This window comes from Hoplias malabaricus, chromosome Y, assembly GCF_029633855.1.
Source record: "Hoplias malabaricus isolate fHopMal1 chromosome Y, fHopMal1.hap1, whole genome shotgun sequence".
Classification (NCBI taxonomy): Eukaryota; Metazoa; Chordata; class Actinopteri; order Characiformes; family Erythrinidae; genus Hoplias; species Hoplias malabaricus.
In genome coordinates, this window is record NC_089820.1 from 78,506,918 (window position 1) to 78,523,494 (window position 16,577).

At 39.7% G+C, this 16,577-nt stretch overlaps 2 protein-coding genes across 5 annotated transcripts in view; both read left to right on the forward strand.

The window, feature by feature from the left end:
• The first annotated feature begins 5,629 nt into the window (after nucleotides 1-5,629).
• Nucleotides 5,630-12,747, forward strand: LOC136678628 (calreticulin-like). Its single transcript, XM_066656693.1, has 9 exons — nucleotides 5,630-5,802; nucleotides 7,017-7,118; nucleotides 7,956-8,159; nucleotides 8,272-8,366; nucleotides 8,611-8,820; nucleotides 9,336-9,449; nucleotides 9,640-9,783; nucleotides 10,083-10,175; nucleotides 10,420-12,747. Exons 1-9 carry the CDS (start codon nucleotides 5,709-5,711, stop codon nucleotides 10,621-10,623), a joined length of 1,260 nt encoding a protein of 419 aa, XP_066512790.1. The 5' UTR covers nucleotides 5,630-5,708; the 3' UTR covers nucleotides 10,624-12,747.
• Nucleotides 12,748-16,145: 3,398 nt separating this feature from the next.
• Nucleotides 16,146-16,577, forward strand: part of LOC136678076 (epidermal growth factor receptor substrate 15-like 1) — a 33,702-nt gene continuing 33,270 nt past the window's right edge. For all 4 annotated transcript variants that reach the window (XM_066655900.1, XM_066655904.1, XM_066655901.1 and 1 more), the window contains exon 1: nucleotides 16,146-16,186. In XM_066655900.1, the coding sequence (XP_066511997.1) occupies nucleotides 16,160-16,186 (27 nt within the window). In that variant the 5' untranslated portion in view covers nucleotides 16,146-16,159. The remainder of the gene's footprint in view (nucleotides 16,187-16,577) is intronic.

A 16,577-nucleotide genomic window follows, 5' to 3' on the forward strand; every position in this document is an offset into this window, starting at 1 on the left:
AATGCACAATTTAATATCAAACCTGTCAAAACAACTTTGTTTAAATCTTTAAAACTGAATGACGCAGAAAGTTGGAAATTTCTGTGTTATGTTCCTTGCTTTCCATGAAAATAAAACTAAACAAAGCACTCAGGTGTTGCATATAATCGTTTTGAGTGAATAAATGTAGTCAAAGACCTGGGTGAGTAAATATATTATGATTTTTATCATTGGTAAAATGGTCCATGAGAAAGATAAACTATGACGTAACTGTGTAATAAAAATGAATGTAGTCCGATCATGTACCAAGTCCCTTTTCTGGAGCGTTTTCAACTGCAGATGTCCCTCTGTCAATGCACATTGTATGGTTTCCTATGAACAATGAAGAAGCAACAAAGAAGCCAAAGATTATAGTGTTCTGTAAACAAATAGAAATGTGTTTAAATGTGAAGATGTAGACATTAGCTCTTTGGATCTGTATTGGATCGATTATATCCTACAGTTGTGTTAACTATACCTACACTGGTCATTTTGTCATATTCTGTCTTTAGAGAAATTGTTGTGAATATTTTGCACTAACAATTGCAATAAAGATAGTTGGTTCAAGTTTATGACTGTATCATGTTTATAGAGTATGACACAAAAGTCAGAGACCACCCTTCATATATTTCATTGGGATTAACAACACATCTTAAAGGGAACTCCTACCATTGCAGGGAAACAGTTTTATCTGGTTGTTTACATTCAGAAGCTCTGTGTCTTTCAAGGTGGAATGGTTTGTTTGAGGAAAAAATGACTGTTGTTTGTACATGGCTGGATTTGAACTTGCCTGTAAGATTTTATTCACTGTTTGAATTACCACAGAAACACATTTGTAACTGGAGCTATTTAGTTTTGTAGCACTTTTGCTAATGCAGTTAGCTGCGTTAGCTAGCTGGGTTTGGAGACATTTCCATATTAAGTGATGAGAAATAGCAATAACAGGTCAGTATTACCTACCTATGGAACAGGAATAGAGCAAATCCTCATCTCAGTGTGTGCTTTTCAATGTTTGGGGTTCTCTCTGTCTAAAAGTAATCAGAGAGAGAGAGAACTTAACTTAGCGGACTGAGGCCATTTGTTTTTTGCCTCATTCACAGACACTAGGGCTTCGTAAACACATCAGACTGGTTTAAAGCTTGCAAACAGACTTCAGAGCAGCAAATGGTGGGGAAACATCCTCTGGATTTTATAAAAAAAGTGTTTTTTTTTTTAATACAATCATGAACATCACTTCTCATTGTGAGTTAAATATGTAAAAATGAATAGCTTGTCCTTAATGACCATTTTGACTGGATATAAAGTAAGTAAATACTAATTTCTGCCATTGTTATGAAGAACAACTCAATTAGGACGCTATAACTGCATAATCTGTAACTCTGTCAGTGACAAATAATGATTGGGTTCTCTTAAAAACTCAGGTTGACGCAGTAGACGAACATGGTACTAGTTTAAAAAGCTGTATATATTAAACCTAACTGTGTGAAACTCCTGGCCCCTCGGTACATCATTAGCAGCCCTGTGTGTAGTGGGGCTGACCGTTGTGAGTGTGTAGTGACCTGTCCTTGCCCCCCCACCCTCCCCACTCCTCCTGTGTGCTGCTGCCTGGTTGATGGCACACTGCCAGGCCGTTAGAGAGATGAGCCTCCACTCCATCAGCCCTCCCCAGGGGAGACAGGAGGGAGGGGGCTGCTTCTCTCCCCCTAAAGGCCATGCCCAAACTGCCCTCTGGTCCAGCTGGAGATCCCCCTCGCTGCAGGTTACTTCCGCAGCTGAAAATACATAGGGCTCACTGAGAAGAAAGAATGCCCAAGACAAATACACATCGCATGTTCATATTCCATACTCAGGTAACCACATGTCATTGGGCATAAGCTAATTTTACATCCGCCTACATGAGTAGCATTCAAAATTGAGAGGTCGTCTTGATATGTGTTTGCCAAGTGCCTTAAGTATACAATTTAAGGTTATTTATTTGAGCTTACTGAACTTTTTAAAGTATTATTTAATTATCTGATATTGGTCTGAACAGTTGCAACAAATATATACAAATAAATGTGAAATAATGCAAAAAAAAATCTAAATCAATATTATAACTTTTATATAAACCAGTTACACATGACTACAAGCAACGGAGACTGTTTGTATGAGTTAGCCCTGATGGAGCGTCAGGCCAGGGTCAGAACAGGGTCAGAACAGGGTCAACAGAAGAGTGACCTGTGGGTCAGCGCCTCTCCAGCAAAGACTGACCACTGAGCATTTCAGGAGGATGTAAAAGTAGCAAGGACTTAACTCTAGAGTTAATCCCAGTTGAGTGTTATTAACCCCTTAATTAGTACAATGCTGTTTTGTTTTTTACACAGAGCCTAAAAATTAAAGCCCAAATTTGAAGAGGAACTAAATTCAAAAAGAGTTTTTCAATTGTTTTATTAAATGAATCTGCACAGCCTGCCATGCTGTAACTGAGGTCACCACTTACACTGGTCAATGAGCAATACTTTCCAAAAGAGCAGTCTTTTCTTCAGTGAAATCTCTGCAGATTATAAAACACCCATTATACTTACACATGGTTGCATAGATTTAATTGAGATTCTTTCTTCTTTAACCTTTTTATCCTCTTCAGTGTCGCAACGTGTCTGGAGCCTACCCAGAATCACTGGCTACAGGGCAGGAACAAGGAATACACACTGGACAGGGTGTCATTCCACTGCATGACATTACATATTGACCATGTGCCTCTGGGCAGCAACATGCCACCCAAAATATTAAACCTATTTTTAAAATGGCCACCCCCATATAGGAGACCCACTCTCTGGATCATAAACTGCTTCATTAAGTGACTACAAATCAGTTTGTTTCTTCATCTCACATTAGATTTTATAGAAGTAACTGTAAAACAACAAATGAGGAATTAATATTCTTTTGCTATTTTTGATGATAAAATTGACACTTCTACTGCTTGTTTTAAGATATAACTAAATAAACCCCTCTCACAAACTTAATCTCCATTACATGCACAAGTTAAGAAAAGCCTCCTCCACTTTTCTAAGCCGTTTTCCTGCTGTCGCTGGAAAAGACTAAAAGCCTTATTTCGTTTTCTCACTCGGATGGAGGCCTGATAAGAATGAATTGATTGTGTGGGCTTGTTTGATGGCCTCTCTATGGAGGGAGCTGTGGTTAACACGCTGATTAGGAGGACATGTTTTATGGTGGGAATAATACGGGAAGTGAGCGGAAGTAATCGGGTTTGATTTCTACAGCCTCCGCACGTGACATCATCAGCCATCAGTTTGGGCTGATGAGATCTACCCCCTCCACACCCAACCCCAATTCTTTCTTGCTGAGGTTTTGCCCATACCTCACATTACTTTCAGATTTTGCTTTCCTGTAGTGTCCACTCTGAGGCCATTTCTGTGCTTCCACATAGTCTGCTCATTTCTACATTTCTACATACCATTATCCAACCTTGCTTTGTTTGCTGACTCTCTCTCTCTCTCTCACTCTCTCTCTCTCTATCTATCTGTGTGTGTGTGGTGTGTGGTGTGCTGTGATGGACTGGCGCCCTGCTGTCCAAAGTGTATTCCTAACTTGTGCACAAAGATTATGGGTGGGTACATTCCCAATACATTAAATATAAAAATATTAAAAGATATTGAGGTCCAGGATCAGGAGCAGCCAGTCCAGAGTTCTCTCTCTCTCTCTCTCTCTCTCTCTCTCTCTCTCTCTCTCTCTCTCTCTCTTTCAAAAGCCTTTTTCTTGTACTTGTTTATTTAAAGTCCAGTAGTACTGTAGATGGCATGACAGAATAATAACAAATTAAAACACATTATTCTGTGTGATCTAAAATTTAATACATAAAATCCACTCACTAAAAAGTTTCAGTTGGTCCTTTTACCCCGCACTCTACTGCCACCTACTGAGATGGAGTGACTGAAGCTCAGTTGGGGATTAATTATTTTCTAAAAGGAACAAAATGCAAAGGGTACATCTACAGGTAGGAAAGATGAACTGCAGCTTTACCAAATAAAATAAATATACAAAATATGGGCCATGCAAAAATAATGACACTTTTTTTACAGTAAATTATGCAGAAAATTAAGCAGGATATTACCACATTTAAGCATATTTTTTTCAAACATATTATCACTCAGAGCTTCAAAAAAACATGTAATTTTAACAGTGGTGTTAGACTGTACAGAGAGCTTCTTTTAAAGGGGAAATACCTGAAGATGAAAGAATTACAGGTTACCTGCAAATTTTATGTCATGATATGCTTTTGAAGATCAAAAGTTCAAATTGATTTGTTTGCTCTTATGCATTACTTCATTAAAAGACCTGTCCCAAATGGCTCCAGGACCATGGGGCGTTACAGTGTACCATTTCTCATTCTGATAATCAAATGGGTGCTCACAAGCAGCTTTAATGTGTTCCTCAGTGAGGTCCACAAGGCCGACTCAGCAGAGGCCTGTACTCAAATTCCTTGGGATACAGGTGGGGACCATTGAATGAATTGTTTGAATAGGGCTGTCTGACTAACTTGGTAGAGAAAAGGGCATGCAAATATAAATGCATTTGTTTAAGCTTGAAGTCTGTACTGAGCCACTGTACACAACCAGATTAGCTCCTTTAAAAAAACAACACAGCCTGGGACCTACACCTGTAGTTTATACAAGACTATTACAAATGTTTACATCTAGAACCTTCACCTTAGACTTATACTGACACCCAGTGGCCTAGAGGTATCAAGTACTAGACCTATTTTAAACATAGCCTCCCCCCGTGTGGAGGGCCCTCTCCATGGAGCATTTTGGTTAATTCGAGGATTACAAAGAAATTTGATTCATTCATTCTTCGTCATCATTACCGCGTTCGCAGTTTTTATGTTTGGGGTTTAAAAAGCTAACCCCATTAATGTTCTTCTGGTTGTCCTTGATTTTCTGAGAGTAAAGCAGGATACAACAGGATATAGTTCATGAAACAAGTCATAAAGATGGCCAAAAAGATAAGGAATTAGTTAATTATGAGGATAGGGCACCTGGCTCAGGAAAGTCAAACAAGAGCTGATGATGTGGTGTTTATTTATTCAAATATATTTTTGGTGAGGAATACTATAATGTCACAACTTATGAATCAGTCTTTCATATTTTAAGATTCGTTTCATTTTAGTCTGTGATGTCACGAAGTCTTGGTACATTTAGAACTCCCTTAAAGTTTTAGTTTGCATGGTTTTATGTAATTTCAACCCTCCAGCAGCTTCTGGTTTGAATGTATTGCACTTCATACATTCACTTTTCCTGTAAACTAATGGGCGCGTTTACATGGCCCAATAATCCCTATGTAGTGCACTAGATAGAACGTGAAACAACGATATCAGGTAGTGACATCCGGGTTATGGCTTGTTGGCCGAAATAGGGCACTAGCCGCTGAGGGTATTTGAGACCGAGCCCGAGCCCACGGCTCCTGTGAGTTGACTCATCATACTAACCTGACTGAAGAGAAACGCCTGTGGGCGGATCCATAGGCGCTTCGTGGGCTCCTCTGATTGGTGGGAGGCTCTGCGTGTGAACCAATCAGAGACGGCCATCTGTTCGCCCATGCTCGTCTGAAAGTAACGATAAACCTCACTCTTCTAGCCCTGAGGTGCACAGACCACGGGGGAGAGCCAGGGAAGAACACATCTTAATTAAAAGATGCAAAAACTCGCATTCCTTACGATACTTTGCCTAGCGTCGACGTTTTATGTCGACGCGACTGTTTACTTTAAGGAGCAGTTCCTCGACGGTGGTAAGCTGGCTGACATTTTCTTATTCTGAGTATCTCCAGTCTCTCTAACGTAAGATAGATTTGGTTAACGTTAACTTTGGTAGTGAGACTTAATAGCAGTGCAAAACCAAGGGTCTTAAAGGGTGAGTTCAGTGTTAGTCTAGGGTTTTATTTAAGGTTTCTGTTCATTTATCAGCAGTTTTATGTTTGGTATGTGTCTTTACCTTTTATTCTTGGGGATTTCTACATCTTTCCCAAACAGTGGCCTTTCACATGAGATTATGTGCTTTGCTCAAAGCAGTAATTTCCGCGCAGGCGCTTTACAAAATAACTTTATTCAAAACTATGCATGCACGATCCAAATTATTTGTCAGTACTTCCCCTAAACATCATATAAATTGGGCCTTTAACTTCTGCTCTAAAGAAAAATAAACATCCAAGATCTCAAAATCTTGGCTCAACCCGAGCACATACAGAACTGAAAGTAAAAGGGGTTATATCCCGCAGTACTTCATTGTGGCCGAATCTCAAAATCCTCCATGTTCCCTTTAAAGTGTATTAATCAGGCCGTGAAATTGCGCACTCTGCTCCGAAATACTGTACTGTTTATTGAATAGACAGCGCTTTTTATTTAGTCAATAGATTTATCGCCATTAATCGAACATTTACTACGCTATTTAGGTTTCGAAGACCACCTATTCATGACCTTAAATAGTGCACTATATAGGGAGCATGCAGCCATTCGTGACTCAGCCTTGGGTATGGCACGAAGGGACTGTGTTCTCAAGGAGGAAGTTTCTTGCCCTGTTGCCACAGACAGTGCAGGACAGCAGAAATGTCCTTCCATTTCCTCTACAAGAAGATTGGAATGTCATCTAGCCTGTTAGTTTCTTTATGACCTGTAATATTTGTCATAAATGATCCCCTGGACCGGCAGGAAAAAAAGGAAGTGAGTGTGTGAAGGGGGTGAATGGTGATGGAGTAGCAAATTCTCCTCCCTCAAAATCCATGGTTGAAGGGCCCTTCTAAGCCCCAACTACTGCCTGGGCTCTGAGGTGGTTGTCTGCCGCTTCAGGGGTGTCTATATTTACCCAATTAAGTGTGATTTTAAATACTGAATTTAAATTTCCTTTCACTGCTTTGCAGTGGTGATAAACTGGTGTTTCACATTTCGTTCTCTTGATTAAAAAAAATGAATTATGTGCAGGTGAATTGACCATTTTCTGTTTTTTCAGATGCATGGAAGAGTCGATGGGTGAACTCGGAGCACAAGTCTGACTACGGCCAGTTTAAACTCACCTCTGGAAACTTCTACGGTGATGTGGAGAAAGACAAGGGTAAATCACGTTGTAGTTATCTACTAAGCAAACATGCCAAAGAGGCTTGTGAGCCACCAGGTAGCATTTCTAAACCTCACCTTTAAATGTGGATCCCACTCATTTTCCCTTTAAGAAGTGGGGGAAATAATTAATTTAGAGAGATTTGATGTGAAATGAATAGTTTCATTAAAAGTTTAATGTTCACAATGAAAGTTGCAGGAAACAGACATCTTACGGTACCTTTCTTTTCATTAATTAAGCCCCTAAACCCCCATCTGTTCAGAAAAATGATTAAAGGTGGCTTCTTGTGACCCTCTACCTTCCCATTCATTCAGTGCACACAGATCTATGAATATGCAGTTGGCTCCAGCCTCTGTTTGCTAACCCCTTTGCTGCTTGCCTGCAGTTCCAAAGCCTTGTGAAACAATATGATGGGTTTTCTTTCTCAGATTTGATGAAAGAATCCCTGACAGTCTAAAAGCAGAAGATGCTCATTCATGGGACTGACTGCTTATAGTCTTCTAGAATTTTTAGAACTATTAACACTATACGTGTTGTGAGTGTAACAAATAAATAAATGAATGCATTTCTGTCAATTGATGCCCTTCATATGGGATCACTCTCAATGATTTAATTATGTAAAAAATTACAAGTGTATTCCCTCCTGTATTGTTATCTAAGATGGTGTTATGTATTCCCAGTCCCAGAGGAACATTCTACATGGGTTGTTTTTTTCCATCCCACACCATACACATTTGTAAGAGAAGAATACCCCACTGTAGAATACTCTTTAGAGAATTAACGCTAAAGTTGTGCTTCCTTTCTATTCACCATTTCTTGCATTGTTGCTTTTAGGTCTGCAAACCAGCCAAGATGCTCGCTTTTACGCCACGTCCGCCCGATTCGAGCCCTTCAGCAACGAGGGCAAATCCCTGGTGATCCAGTTCACCGTCAAACACGAGCAGAAGATCGACTGTGGTGGCGGTTACGTCAAAGTCTTCCCCTCTGACCTCAACCAGGCCGACATGCATGGAGACTCCCAGTACTACATCATGTTTGGTAGGTCCTTAACACAGGCTTGAGGTTGATGTCTAAAAGACACTTTAACAAACTCTTTGTGGAGTAGCCTGGTGAATATTTCTGATACAACATTTTAATATCATTTAAACAGGGCCTGATATTTGTGGCTACAGCACCAAAAAGGTTCATGTCATCTTCAACTATAAAGGCAAGAACCACCTCATCAAGAAGGATGTCAAATGTAAAGTAAGTGTTCATTTATCTCTGTATCTTTATGTATATCTTTCTTCAGTTTCTCACAGTCATGGCAACATATCTTATGTGCCTAAGGATCCATCTGTTGTAAATGTGCTTATAGAGGTTCATAGCCTCCATGTAAGTGACTACTCTAGGATTCAGAAGTTGAGTAGCATTTTAGCCTCAGTAGCTTTTTAGCCTCAGTAGCGTCTAACGCTGTCTTCTCTATTTTCTGCAATTTGTTTGCTTTCAGGACGATGAGCTGACTCACCTGTACACACTGATCCTGAAGCCAGATCAAACATACGAAGTGAAGATTGATAATGAGAAGGTGGAGTCAGGCTCTCTGGAGGAGGACTGGGACTTCCTGCCCCCAAAGAAGATCAAAGACCCCGAGGCCAAAAAGCCAGAGGACTGGGATGACCGTGCCAAAATCGACGACGAGACAGACACCAAGCCTGAGGTACAAGCAAGCGCTGTAAAAGAAAACCCCATGGGTTCATGTCTTTAGTGTGACCTGTATAGTAGCTCAGTCCTACACAGCTGTTCAAGCTGCTTGAGCTGTTTCTTGATTTTCACTTTTAAATCTCAGTTGGTATTTTTAGATCCAAGCTGAAAGGTATGAAGAGGTTTAAGAGAGTGGGGAAAACAATTAAGCATTGAGCTATCGAGAGATATTTAAAAGCCTTTTTTACATTTATTGTGTATATTTTAAATTAATGATCATACCTATGAGTGATTTTAAATTGATGCATTACTTAAATAAATAAACCCAATGCCTTATGGCAGTCAGATCTTTAGGTTCATAACTGAAAGATATCTTATATAAATAGATAATAGCAATGTGGTACTTGATTATTGAGCAGGTTAAAGCTGTGGCCAGAATATGAACAAAACATCCAAAATCTCCCTTGAAAGTACAGACCCATAACAGATTCTCTACTCCAACGGTTTGTAACTGACACATTTTCCCCTCAGGATTGGGACAAACCCGAGAATATTCCAGACCCAGATGCTAAGAAACCTGAAGACTGGGACGAGGACATGGACGGAGAATGGGAGCCACCGATGATCCCCAACCCAGAGTACAAGGTATGGGCTTCACTTGCATTAAGATGGGGAAGATCATATCAATTTATTGAATTTTTAAGTTATTGGTTTGCCCTAGTAGACCCTAGTAGGTCACTACTAAATTACAATTGCCATCAACATTTTAGTAGCTGTAAAGATATTTATGTTCTCTTTTTTATATTAGAAATGTTTATATTATTAATCTTTGCAGGGAGAGTGGAAACCTAAGCAAATCGATAACCCCAACTACAAAGGAGTGTGGGTCCACCCTGAGATTGACAACCCCGAGTACAGCGCTGATGCTGAGATTTACAAGTTTGACAGCATTGGTGTGCTTGGGCTGGATCTGTGGCAGGTAAGTGACTCAGTTTGAAACTGATTAATGCCCGTATGTGGAGATGAATTTGGGAAGGGCTTGACAAAATATTTATTTCTAACAGCTGGTATTAACTGGATTAATTTCATTGGTCACAGGGCAATTTTACATAATTGTTGTCAGTTTTGTAAATGCAGTATTGCAATTACTATTTTGCAGTGCCTTAAGTTATTTAACATTTACATATGACAACATTTCTACTGCTGCTGTTTATAGGAACTATAGTAACCATTTGCATAGAAAGCCGTCTCCAACTAATTCTGTTTTTATGAATTCAGGTCAAATCTGGAACCATTTTCGACAACTTCCTTATCACAGATGATGTAAAGGCAGCAGAGGAATTTGCAGAAGAAACGTGGGGCGTTACTAAGGTAATGATAAGTTGCGTTTAAAGTATTTTGTTTGTTAGCTAACAGTACTACTATCAGTGTTGTCGGCCATGTTCCCAATAAGTGTCCGTGGGCAAGATGCCGAACGCTACGCTCACCCATGGGTGTTCAGAATTACAACTTTATAAAAGAATCTAAAAACCAGATGTGCGCATAATTGTATATTTCTTGAGTTTGTGTGTTCACCCTGTTCCACTCCTCTAAATGTCTCTCTGTCTTGCTGCAGGGCCCAGAGAAGAAAATGAAGGAGGAGCAGGATGAAAAGAAGCGCAAAGAGGAAGAGGAGAAGAATAAGGAGCAGGACACACCAGCAGAGGATGAGGAAGGAGAGGAGGGAGAAGAGGAAGATGAGGATGAGGACGAAGAGGACGGGGAGAAGGAGGAGCCTGAGGCGGATGAGGACGAGGCTCCTACTAAAGATGAACTGTAAACTCTGTAGTGGTACAACATTCTGCCATCACCAGGGCAAATGGAAGGCATCCGTTTCATAAGGATGCCATTTAAAATGTGACTCTTTATTTTTTTTTTTTTTTTATAGGGAAAGGGAGAGTAGCGGTGGGTTTTTTCATTGAGCAAGATTTCTTCATTTAGTCAGGTGATTTGAGCCTGAATTCATGCCCATCCAACAGGAAAAAACAGCAGGGCTTAAGTTATCATGCCAACTCGGAAACTGTGCTCTTTCTAGTAGATTTCTCAGTTAGGATGATAACTTGAGCCCAAATTGAGGATCATCCAATAGAAAAATAAACATTTTTTGGGTGTGGGGGGAGGAGGGTGGGGGTAATGGCTTGGGATGTTTCTTATTTTTGTCCCGTAACGTGATCAATCTAACACTTTCAAACTGCTTTGCCCCAAAGATCAGTTTCATTCTATAATCCATATCGTTCCATAGTGTGATAAACGCGTCAAAAGTAGCGTGTATTCGCACGTTGAGATGAAATCCTTGAGGTTTACTCTATTGTAAATAAGTTGGTTACTGGTTAAACCCCTACACACGATTCTCCTGGTCGCAGCATGGCTCACAGTAAGAGGCTCTGTTAACTGTGACACTTGAATGAAGATTGTATTATCCTCAAAAACATCAAAAATAGAGTTGAGACTATGGAGATTTCTACTGTGGTTCAGTGTGTTATTTGGATTTGAAATAGTTTTCACTTTGGCACTGATTTTTTTTTTTTTTTTTTTTTAAATCATTTACAGAAATGAGATTTTGTTCCAGCTATATTTATTTGAAAAGAAAATCTTGTGTGTCGTTTTTCACATTCTACAAATTCTCTTCTGTCCAGTCGTTTAATTTACATTCAAAACTTAGACAACCTTTCTGTTCTGTACTGTTTATGGCTGTTTTTGATAGAAGTCCTACAGTCAAATACCTGCAAACCCAGTCTTTACTCACTGTGAAAAATAACGACCAGTCTGTTATTTAATCATTCATTTTCTTTTCTGTTAGAACAGTTTGTGGAGCTTAAACCGCAAATATTCTGAAGACCAAATTAGGAGGGTAGGTGTTGTCCACGACTTAGGCAAGACAAATAACCACAATTGACCTGATGGTGGTGCAGGAGAGCAATGCTTTGCCTTTTAGTTGATATCTATTCTATGGTGACACCTAGACTGAATAAAATGCCACAAAGTTTTAATCAGGATATATGCACAAATAGCGCTCTGTTTTTTTTTTTAGATCCACTATGTCACCCCTACCACAGAACCACAATTTTGGACCAATCTTGATGTTTAAACACATCCCAACAAAATGTTAATCAATGTTCAGGGGAGTCCCCTGATCAAAATATAGTGTTCTTATTTGTAAACATCATGCCCACCATGTATAAGATAATGCTCCTGGTGTGGAGCTTAGTTCTTTTAAAAGGATAAAGATTGGGATCGTTGGACAGATTCTGAAATTTAACACATGGTTGTTTAGAACTTGTCCAAACTTCATGTGAATTATACAGTGTGTGGTGCTACAAATCTGAAACTCTGTTTCTCAGCCACTGACCGACTAAAATTAAATTTTGCCAGTGGCAGTTGTGAGTTACCTTAGTAAAAGTTTAGTAAGGACATTGTGGTTAATCAAAAAAACATGTTTTTGGTCAAATAATGTGTAAGCTGCACTTGAGAGGCTTAAATAATAAATCCAAACATGGAATTTGAAAGTATATACGTATATTCTGTAATAGCATGTACAATTTGACGTCAATTGGTCGCAAGGTGGTGCTATTCAACAACTAAGTCCATCTGCCTCGTGCATATTTTTATTTTTTTTGGGGGGGAGGGCTAGGCAACATACCAGGTCGAAACAGTTCTGCAAATGCAAGTTCGTTTCACTGAATTCCCTCCAAATTGATATTAAAAGTAGAAAAAACTTTTTAAGTAAATATATTAAAAAACAAACAAAAAAAAAGGTTGAGGGCTTATTTGCATCTTTTTGCAGTAGTACATAAATCAGTCAGTGCTTAACTGGTTCTTTAATGTATTGTGGGCTGTCAAATTGTGATCAAATGTAAAACCGTTTGTCAGCTTAAAGAGGAATAGTAAATAAATGTTTCCCTAACGTTTTGTAATGATAATTCAAAATTGTAAATATTTGCAAAAATGGTGTTTGCTTCCTTATTATTCCAACATTTCCAGGTGTTCAGAATGTGCACAGGTCACTTGAACAACATGAAAGCAACTACCTTTTTGACCTATGGGTTTGGGGTTAAAATTTGAGGAGGGTCACAGACAGAAAGTACGTATAGAGTACCGCAAACTAACGTTCTCCTTCAGTGGGGTGACAAGACGTCCTCTTTTACCAGGACATGTCCTCTTTTTTAGACTTAAAAAAAATGTCCGGGATTTTGTTTTTCTAGAGCTTACGTAGAACTTCGAGAAGTTTCGTTCACAAACTAATCCCGCCCTCCCCTACTCCGATTGGTTCGCTTGAGTGAGAAGGGGGCGTCTTCTGATTGGACGGTCTGACTGTAGAGCTACCGTTATTGGTCGATAAACTCTGTAAACATTTAATTGGTCAATCTTACAAACAATTTGTTCTTGTTTACGTCAGGCAAAGCTCATGTACCTACCCTCATCTCGAGCAGCTATTCCGAAACGTAAATGTAAGTTCTCGGATGAATTAAAAAAGAAATTCCCATGTTTTGTGTAGCAAATAAACGTGTAAAAGGCCCTAAAAGCACACATAGGTTCAGCTAAGCATACAACGGCAGCGAGGGGCGTGACCTCATAACCCCCCCCCACACACACACACACACACACACCCCACCCCGAGACGCGTCCTATTTTTCACCATCTCAGATCTGGTCACCCTACCTTCAGAACATTCAGTTTTTTTATTGTCCCTAATAATACTAATGAAACCAATCATTTTGTGCTTGATTTCTTATTAAACCCAACCGTGTAATTAGTGTAATATGCAGCCAGTACCCCAAAGAGTGCCACCTGGTGGTGTATGACTTAGTAAATGGACGGTCTGTGAAATATTTCATTCATCATTCATTATCTGTAACCCTTATCCAGTTCAGGGTCGCGGTGGGTCCAGAGCCTACCTGGAATCATTGGGCGCAAGGCAGGGGATACACCCTGGAGGGGGCGCCAGTCCAGACACACACATATATTCACTCACACACTCTCACCTACGGACACTTTTGAGTCACCAATCCACCTACCATTGTGTGTTTTTGGACCGTGGGAGGAAACCCACGCGGACACCACACCAACTCCAAACAGAAAGTCAACCGGAGCGGGAATCGAACCCACAACCTCCAGGTCCCTGGAGCTGTGTGACCTACCTCTGAGCTGTGTGACCTACCTCTGCTGCGCCACCGTGCCGCCCCCTCCAATCCAAAATATCATCCATTAAGTTTTTTTTTTACAAGATTAACAAAATCGGAACAGGTTTGAGTTAATGAAAATAGTGTTGCAACAGGTTCTGTTGTTATCAGTTGGGTTTTGTTGTCCTTGATCCCCTATATTTTTTAAATATGTGTCCTTACTTATTTTTGATTATAATTTATGCTAACGTTTTAATAAATACATTTATTAATGAAATCAGGAGGCATATTCATATAATTTAAGGTATATAATTAAGGCTTCACTGAGATGTCATTCAAGCATTAATTTTCTGTAACTGTTTATCCAGATCAGTTTCACAGTAATGGAGTACTACCTACTGAAAGCCGCGACTAACAACAGTAGCGCTGACACTGAGTTGTCAATAGTAGCTTCCACCACATAAACCCCGCCTGCAACCAACTTGCCTGAGCAAGCTACCTCTACAAAACACCTGGCTGCCATTTACTGGCAGGTGCAACTCAATTTAATTAGCAGCTCTAACTCCAACTGGCCAATACCCAGTCGTTGTCATCTACCATTGGTTAGAATGAATTTTGGATGGCTTATGCACTTTCAGATATGCCCACAAGAGGGAGACATTTCAAATGAATTAGCAACAACTGAAAAACAAGGTCACGGTGGCATCTAAAAGTCAGTCATTGACTAACTAATTGTTGTCATTGTCGAATGGCAGTTAACGGTCAGCCCGCTCGTCCTACTGGCAGCTAGCGGCCATTAACCAGTCAAAATTAATTAATTATAGAGCTCCCGTATTTCCGAATGCAAAAACTGAGCACAGCTTGATTTGAATCTTGACAACTTGAATGACTGTTGTCTCGGGGCAATAGCAAGACAACTTCCAGTAATTCCAAAAGTGCCTCCAAGATTCCTAGCCACAACTGAGGAAATATTTAAATATTTTAAAGGCTAAGCACCAGCGATATGAAAGTGTCAAACAAATAAATACAGTGGAATTTGAGTTCCTAACTTGTGTTTATTGATAGTCAGAAAACATGTTATTTCTTACTAATTGAATGAATAAGGTTTAAAAGACCGTTGGTTTCCCCCCCCCCCCCCCCAACGGTGTTGTGTTCGGAAACTCTAATAGGACTCGATAGTTCCACTTCGATCACATTTACAAGAATAACGGTACCTCTACATTTGAGTTTAGCTTGTTGCTAAGCTATTGTCATGAATAATGTTGGTTATTTAGCTAGATACTGTCATAACAGTCAGTCATAACGGTGTTTTACCGCGGCGTTGTTCAGCTGTTGTCCACCAGTGACGTCACGGTCGCGTTCAAGAATTTCCGTAGCGAGCTCGGGTTTTTCCGTTAATTTAATAAAATTGTCAGTTTTGAAGCAAATTAAGCTGCTATTTTCATTTTAATTCATACTTATATCTGTCAGTAACTAAAATAATGTGAAATATTCATGGAGGTCCATTAAGTGGTGCTTAGCTTTTAAAGAGTGAATATGATTTTTTGGCGCCCAAATCAAACGGCCTCATGGGGGCAGCTTTGGTTCACGGGCTTCGTCAGCAAGGTCCTGGTTCAAGTGAAAGATACTGATAATTTAGTCAAAACGTCCAAGATAGCATACGGATGTGGTCTATTTGGTAAACATTTTAAGACGTGGCTGGTCCTCGCCTGGCCTATGGCACATGTTCTAAGATTTAAAAAATCTTAAAAAAATACTTTTAGACATTTAACCTTTATTTAACCAGGTAAACCGTTAAGAGCAGCTTCTTATTTTTCTTATTGCGCTGGATGCCCTTTATTGCGGTCTGCTGTGTGCAGATCTGGAAAAACAATCAAAAATTAAAGTGAAAAAATATTTTTATTAGTACTCATGTAAAAATCTTTCTCCATATCACACTGAGCCGTGTTAAGATTCACTCCACTGGGATTCATCCACAGAATAACTACAATTATTAACATAAATACAATTTTGAGATATTTTTAAATTCCCTGTTTGTATACTAAATATCTATCTATCTATCTATCTATCTATCTATCTATCTATCTATCTATCTATCTATCTATCATTATGGTAATGAGATGCTAATTTAAAAGTCTGACAAGTCCATGCGCGCTCTAAAGTTGCTCGCCGTGCACGCGCACCGAAGCAGGAAATATGGCGGCGCTCATGTCACTGAGTCAGGTAATGTTATTAAAGTTTCTTTTCTGGGTTTATCTCCGCTCTGGACCTTTAGACAACCGCGGATAACGCTGTCCCGACCGCTGACGGGTCTCCGCGGCGGGGAAGCGGAGTTCTCTCGGCTCTGAGAGCCGCTCTCACGGGGAGAAATTGAGAAACAGGCGACTTGCTAAAGCTGCTGTTTTCAGGCTGAGGTTACTGTGCGAGAGAAGGTGCTCAGAATATTCAGATTTTTTTCTCTCGAATTTCCCGTTCTACCTTCAACAGGAGGCAGGTGCAAGTGCTTTTTTCCCAAAAACGATCTGCGGAATAAGCAAATAAACTCAGCTGTCTGTTTTTCACCGACAGCAGCTGAAAATTGAAGAAGGTTCATTTAAAATTCAAACAGAATTTT